The sequence below is a fragment of the Pelodiscus sinensis genome, chromosome 2, assembly GCF_052426305.1.
Source record: "Pelodiscus sinensis isolate ZL-2025 chromosome 2, ASM5242630v1, whole genome shotgun sequence".
Taxonomy (NCBI): Eukaryota; Metazoa; Chordata; order Testudines; family Trionychidae; genus Pelodiscus; species Pelodiscus sinensis.
In genome coordinates, this window is record NC_143053.1 from 190533573 (window position 1) to 190540716 (window position 7144).

The window sequence follows — 7144 nt, forward strand, 5'->3', positions numbered from 1 at the left end:
TAGCATTTCATTTAAATGCAATATTATTACTATTTTCATGCATCAATAAGCTTTGACTATGAAGCTAAAGGAACACTTCAAGATATACCTAATATATTATTATAAAACACACAATTAACATCTATGCATCCTAACTTGCAAGGTACTGAACCCACTTAACACCCATTGATTTCAACTGTTTTTTTGAAAATTCACTATTTATGGTACATACCTTTACATATCACTTATTATGGAAAATTAAAATAAATGAGCTAGTGAGAAGACAGAATCTTCAATATGTAGACTGCAAACACAGTATGGGGGATTTTTATTTATTTTAAGTCTTTCTATTTAAATTTAATCAGGATTAGCAACACACACAAGAAGACACAAAACCATCGTGCTTTCAAATGAAATAAATTTCTATTCTCTGTTAAATCTTTTGAGGAAAAGGAAAGTAAGCTGATTCTACTTCTTTGATGTTGCAAAAGCTCTCAGTTTTCATGGATTCACCCAGTCAGAATACCTGAAACAGGTTTAATTTTTTATTTAACTGAGCCACATCTTTTACAAACCATTTGCAAGAACAATTCAATTTAGATTATTCTGTTATATCCTTGAACTTACTGATAAAAAAAATGAGAAATTAATAGGTTTTTTACAGTGTTATGTATTTTTGAATGTTTAATATCAAACATTTTAGAGCATTACCCACTTTAATGCCTTCTTTTTAAAATATGGCATGCTTAATTAAAGAGCTGAATTTGATATTCAAAAGTTCTGCATAACATTTTAAAGGAGAGAATGAGATGAACAGGGCTGTTAATCAGACAGGAGTTGTAATCCTAAAGAATAAATCCTGCCACATGAAAAGTATCCTAAACTCCCAAGTAAAGTGAACGAAATCAAAGAAAGCATTTAGCATTTGCAAAATCAGAATGCGAAGCAATAACATTCATATTTTTGTAATCTGAAATATAAATAGGTAAGGACTGACTTACCATTAAAAAAATAAGCAAGTGCCCAATGTGACTGAATAATAAGGGATATACTTCATGTAAAAATGTTATGGTATAACAAAACATAATGCAGTACCACACATAATTTTACAAGCCATATACCAATCTGAATTTGTAGTATTTATACACATATATACATTTTAAATTAAACATTAGCGAAGCACAATGTTGCATTAGTGCCACCAAAGCCAAATGAATTACTGAGAGCAATGCGTCGTTTTTCACTTTTCCACTCCTGCGCTGTTAGTGGAACATAATTGAGGTCAAACTCTGGCTCGGTTCTATCCAAGTTGAGAGTAGGTGGTAAAATTCCATGGTAACAGGACAGTACAGAAAAAGCTGCCTCTATAGCCCCTGCAGCCCCCATAAGATGTCCTGTTGCTCCCTTTGTTGAGGAAACTGCTAGAGTATATGCATGATCTTTAAAAAGTCTCTTGATAGCTCGATTCTCAGCAGCATCTCCTAGTGGCGTAGAAGTGGCATGTGCATTGATATATGTTACATCCTCAGGACATATTCCAGAAGCTTTAATTGCTGCAGACATACATCTAAGGAAAAAGAAAAAGAAACAGCTTGATTTCCAGCAGTCTTTTGTAATCACTGCCATCTGTACAGAGTGGAAATATTTATTCAATGCTAAAATCAGAATGGTTGCATTTTATGGGCACTTTGTTCCAATGCAAATAACTACACAAGATGGAAGACAGAAGAATCAGATCCACACATTTTATCAGCAACAGAAGAGTAATATACACACTTAGATCTCAGGAATCATAAGTATTTTGTTCTTCTATAGATAGCGTGTAATTGAATAGTCATGTAACTGCATGCAATTTTAGCGGTTACATGACTATTCAATAGTTCCCAGAGATGGGGTCAGCAGTCAGTGCGCTCCCAGCCCAACTCTCACGGAGCCCCCTGGCACCCTGCACTGCTGCCTCTCTATCAGAGGCAGCAGTGTGGGGTGGCAGGCTGGAGCCAGTCCACTAGTTTAAAAACCAGCTTCCTGTGCAAACTGGCTCTGCCTGCTGCCCCATCCTACTGCCTCTGATACTGAGGCAGTAGGACAGGGCGGCGGCAGCCCCTGCCTGCAGGAGGCTTGAGCTCCCCGTGGACAGGGACTGCTGCCACCAAGCAGCGTCTGTCCGCACTGGGCCTGGGCTCACAGTGGACAGAGGCTACTTCACGGGATGTCAGAGCATTCTCTGTCCACAGAGAGCTTGGGACCTCCCACAGACGGGGGGGCTGCTGCCACAGAGCAGTCTCTCTTTGCAGCAAGCCCAGGCCACTGTGGACAGAGCCTCCCTGCCCCATTTAAGGGTGGAAATGTCCAGAGCCCAAGCCCCACCATCCAAGGTGGGAGTGGAGCTGCTGATTCCACTTCAGCCATGGATCCCAGCAAATCTAATGCCTTGGCAACCTCATTAAAATGGCATTATGACCCACCTAGGGGTCCTGACCTACAGGATGACAACAGCTGAACTCTAAGGAGGGATTTCACAAAAAAATGAATACAGCTCCACATTGTATTGTGTTTCAAGTAGATTTCCACAGCAGAAAGGAAAATCATGAGCAGTGTTCCCTGTAAGCTGGATGCTCATGCAGCCACTCAGGAGAGATTCCAGTAGCGCCCAGCTGATTATCAAAGCAATCACAGCGAGGTTTTTTCTTTCTATTGGTGTTGCACGTTCAACATGCCTCAGTGGACATAAAAATATATTCTGCAAATGGATGGAAAAATTCATACATGGATGGAAAAGATTAGAGGGAACATTGATCACGAGTGCATCTTTCCCTGCTCACTCTGCCCACGGACGCTTCTTATACCGTAGGTATGACTGAGCGTTTTGGTTTCATACAGCCTGGAACTCCTGGAATTCCTCTGCTCTATATAATTTTGTATTTTTCAACATAAAATACATTTTTCCCAAGAAGTGATGCACTCCACCTTTTGTCCACAAAAGGCTGCTGTGGCACCAAAACAGTAAGCTGCATGAACCCGGTCAGCTGTTCTGGCACAACAGTTGCCTCCCGTGGGCAAAAAGTAACACTGCAGCACTTCTGGGGCAGAATGTATTTTCTGTGGCGGGGAAAAACGTTATATGCCACTGCTGCAGAATTCCCCCCAGGAGCAGTGTTCATCACAGCACTCTGCCTACAGACATAGGTTAGGACAGAGTGGGGCACACAGAGCTGCTGTAGGGTCACAGACTGGGGTTCAGAATGGCTAGTGGGGCGGACAGACAGGAGCATGGGCTCAGGAGTTACTGGAGTGACAATGTTGAGCCTGAGGGTGGGGAGTGCAGGGACAGATGTGCCTGACTAAGGAAAAGAAGGTTGGAGTCAGCATGGGGGAGACTTCCCAACATCCTACCAATTCTACCCACCCAAAAAATGCCTTCCCCCATCCACATCCAATACCCTCCAGGTTCACTCCAAGGCTCCTTCCCACTCCCTCAATTCCTCTGTTACCCAGCTTCCCCAAGCCTTTGCACTGCTGTGTTTAGTTCTGTATTGTAATTTAATCAAATTACTCAAAGTCCTGTATTCTGCCTTGTGAGGAATCCACACTGAAGGCCTGATTCTGCATTAAGATCCCAACAGAGCAAGGCACTTAAAAAGCGTCTGTTTTAATCACGTGCTTTGCATAGAAACTTGTCTACATAATTTGTTCTAATTATGTCCTACATCTTTTGAGAGCATTTTGACTATTTATGCTGGTAAATTCTAAGGAGTTGGTTAGTTTTCAAACATTTTTTTCCTGATCCAACTATTGATACCCACAACCCAGTGGAGATGGAATGAGGAGTTTGGGATGTGTGGAGAATGAGGCAGAGGGTTGGGATGCAGGATCGGGGGGTGGGGATGGGAATGAGTGGTTCAGAGTGTGGGAGGGGGCTCTGGGCTGGGGTGCGGGAGGGGGTTAGGGTTTTGGATTAGGGGTTAAAGTCTCTGTGATGGGGCTGGGAATGAGGGGTTTTGAGTGCAGGATGTGGCTTCAGGTTGGGGGGCTCAGGGCTGGGATGCGGGGTTAAGGCACCCAGTTACCTCCAGCAGCTCCCAGTCAGCAGCACAGCAGGGGTGCATGGAGGCAGGCTTCCTGCCTATCCTGGCACTGCAGACTATGCTGCATTCCAGAAGTAGCCAGAAGTAGGTCCGGCTCCTAGGCGCAGCAACACAAGCAGCTTCACATGGCTCCCGCCCACAAGTACTGCCCCTTCAACTCCCGTTAGCCAATGAGAGTGAAGAGCCAATGCTCAGGGCAGTGACAGCATGGCCTTCCTGCTTAGGAGCGGGATCTGCTGGCCACTTCCCAGACTGTAGTGTCAGGACAGGAAGAGATTAGCAGTGGTTTGGCAAGTCACAAGTCAGCTTTCCCCAGTCTCTGTGTGCTGAGCAAGGCAACCCAATGCTTTACATTCCTGGGTCACAACACAAAGTTTGAAAACCATTGATTTAAGGGAATCGTTCTGATAACTGACATTCTCCAACTACAACACAATCTCTTATGTACTAGATGTTCAGTATGGGTTAATTAAATAGCTTTCCTAAAGAACTCAGGTAACAGCATTACCTGCTTTCATAACTGAATGTCTCTCCTCTTAAATATTCATAAGGTTTTATTATACTCAGAGAGCCTTTAGCATGGAATTATAGTTGGGAGTAATTCATGGTGAACAGCTGTGTACATCAAAAGTAAGTGAAATATTTTCCATATTGAATACAGCTTCCATAATATCACACAAATAGGCTGGATCTAGTGAGATTATCTTCCCACTACATCAGTTTAAAAATAAAAATAAGATAAACTCTTACAAAAATCTTTCATTGTTCAGATTTAAGCTTTCAGGTTTTACGAAAATCTGCATGCCATTATATTTTAAACGCTCCCACATCAATTAAAGGTATGTGGATGGCATTCATGTTGACAATTTAGATAAATTTAGAGAGAATGTTGACCAACAAAAAATAACATCTTAATAATGTATCTGTCAAATTAATCTACAAATTCTTACCTAAAAGCACCATCTCCATCCGGATTAGGTGCTGTTATGTGGCAAGCATCACCAGAGAGTCCATAACCTAAAATTTCTGCATACATTCTGGCTTCTCTTTGCATAGCATGTTCATATTCTTCCAACACCAACACAGCGGCACCCTCTCCCATTACAAATCCTTCTCTCTCTGAGTGGAATGGTCGACATGCCAGTTTAGGGCTTGAGTTAAAGTTAGTGCTGAGTGCCCGAGCTCTTGCAAATGCAGCTACTGACAAGGGGCTAATAGAAGCCTCTGTTCCTCCAGCCAGCATCACATCAGCATCACCATAGGCTATAAATCTAAAAGAATCTCCAATAGCATGTGCTCCTGTGGTACAAGCAGTTGATACAGCATGATTGGGCCCTTTCAGCTGGTATTTAATGCTGATCTGACCTGCTGCCATATTGATTAAGATTTTAGGGATAAAGAATGGGCTGACTTTGTTATAGCCTTTTGTTTTAAACGTCAAGCCTGTATTGAAAATATCTTCCAGTGGAACCATTCCCATTCCAATCGCCACACCAGCAGTTAAGTGATCCAGTTCAGATTGCGGATGCCAGCCAGAGTCTTTCATTGCTAGTTCTGCAGCACCCATGGCCATGATAGTGGCAGATGCCATGGATTTGCTTTCTGATTTCGACACAAAGTTTTCTTCATTGAACTGACCTTTGCCATTTCCTCTTGGCACACAAGCAGCCACTTTACATGGAACACTTGTATATTCTTGCCCATCTAGAGCAATAATCCCACTTTCTCCTTGGAGAAGGCGATCCCACACAAATTGAGTCCCAACGCCAAGAGGAGACACTAAGCCAATACCTGTGACAACGACTCGCCTTTGATGTTTTGAAAGTGACTCAGTGCTGAAACCCTTTCTTAAACACTGCTGTAATTTTGGATTGCGAGACATAAAACTTAGAATTTTTAAGAAATCTTGTAATCCCTGTGAGATCATAATGGACAGCAGGGTACTGAAATGTGTTTCTGTAACAGGAAAAAAAGGCAACAATGAAATAGTTGATGTAAAAGGTATTTAAGTTCACTAAAATTAGGACTAGCCTTTTAATGCACGTCTGATTTGTAAATTGCAGAGAATCATTTTCCTGGCATGACTAATATCTCATCATGATTATTTATTACAGTGAGTTAGGAACCTCATCATAACCTTTATGGCAGACAGCATGTTTTAGAGCAGGGGTGGATAATAAGTGGCCCATGGGCCAAATGCGGCTCACCAAGGCAAGCATGTCCACAAGTATGCCTGCTTGCAGCTCCTGCTGGATGTAGTTTGCCATTCCCTCCCTATTTAGAAAATGGGGCATTAGATCAGTGAAAGAGTTGGATTCTGTTTCCAGCTCTATCACTGATCTGACATGACAAGGCAAGTCATTTCACCTTTCTATGTCCCTCCTATCCCTCACACATTTTGTCTTGCCTATTTAGACTGTTAGCTCTCTGGGACAGGGACTCTCTTAGGGTATGTCTACACTACCCCGCTAGTTCGAAGTAGCGGGGTAATGTAGGCATACCGCACTTGCAAATGAAGCCCGGGATTTGAATTTCCCGGGCTTCATTTGCATAAGCCGGCCGGCGCCATTTTTAAATGCCGGCTTGTTCGAACCCCGTGCCGCGCAGCTACACGCGGCATGGGCTAGATAGTTCGAACTAGCAAGCCATTCCGAACTATCTGTACGCCTCGTTCCCGGGCTTCATTTGCAAGTGCGGTATGCCTACATTACCACCCTAGTTCGAACTAGGGTGGTAGTGTAGACATACCCTTACACCGTCTTCATACAGCACCTATTACAATAGGGCCTCAATCTCAGATGATATTGTAACACAAATAAATAAACTCTGTCACTTGGGTATTCCTCACTTTGCATTTTATAACAACGAATAGTCTGTGGAACCTTAGCGCCTAATAAATAAATAGATAAATAAATAAAATGAGCTTTTGCAGGCAAAACCTACTTCCTCAAATGAGCGGGGGCAGAGTGGGGAGCAGGAAAGGCAGGTCCCCAGGAGCTGGGGCATGTGGGGAGACAGCTTAAAAGCATATCTGATACCGAGGCAGCAGTATGGGGGGGAGGGCTATAAGGGAGCCAGTA

General features: G+C 43.0%; 1 protein-coding gene across 1 annotated transcript; it reads right to left on the minus strand.

Moving 5' to 3' along the window:
* Positions 1 to 510: 510 nt before the first annotated feature.
* LOC149525410 (3-oxoacyl-[acyl-carrier-protein] synthase, mitochondrial-like) lies at positions 511 to 6041 on the minus strand. The gene is made up of 2 exons (XM_089776627.1): positions 5015 to 6041; positions 511 to 1546 (listed from the first exon to the last, which is right to left on the minus strand). The coding sequence occupies exons 1-2, from the start codon at positions 5989 to 5991 to the stop codon at positions 1144 to 1146; spliced, it is 1380 nt and encodes a 459-aa protein (XP_089632753.1). The 5' UTR covers positions 5992 to 6041; the 3' UTR covers positions 511 to 1143.
* Positions 6042 to 7144: the final 1103 nt, after the last annotated feature.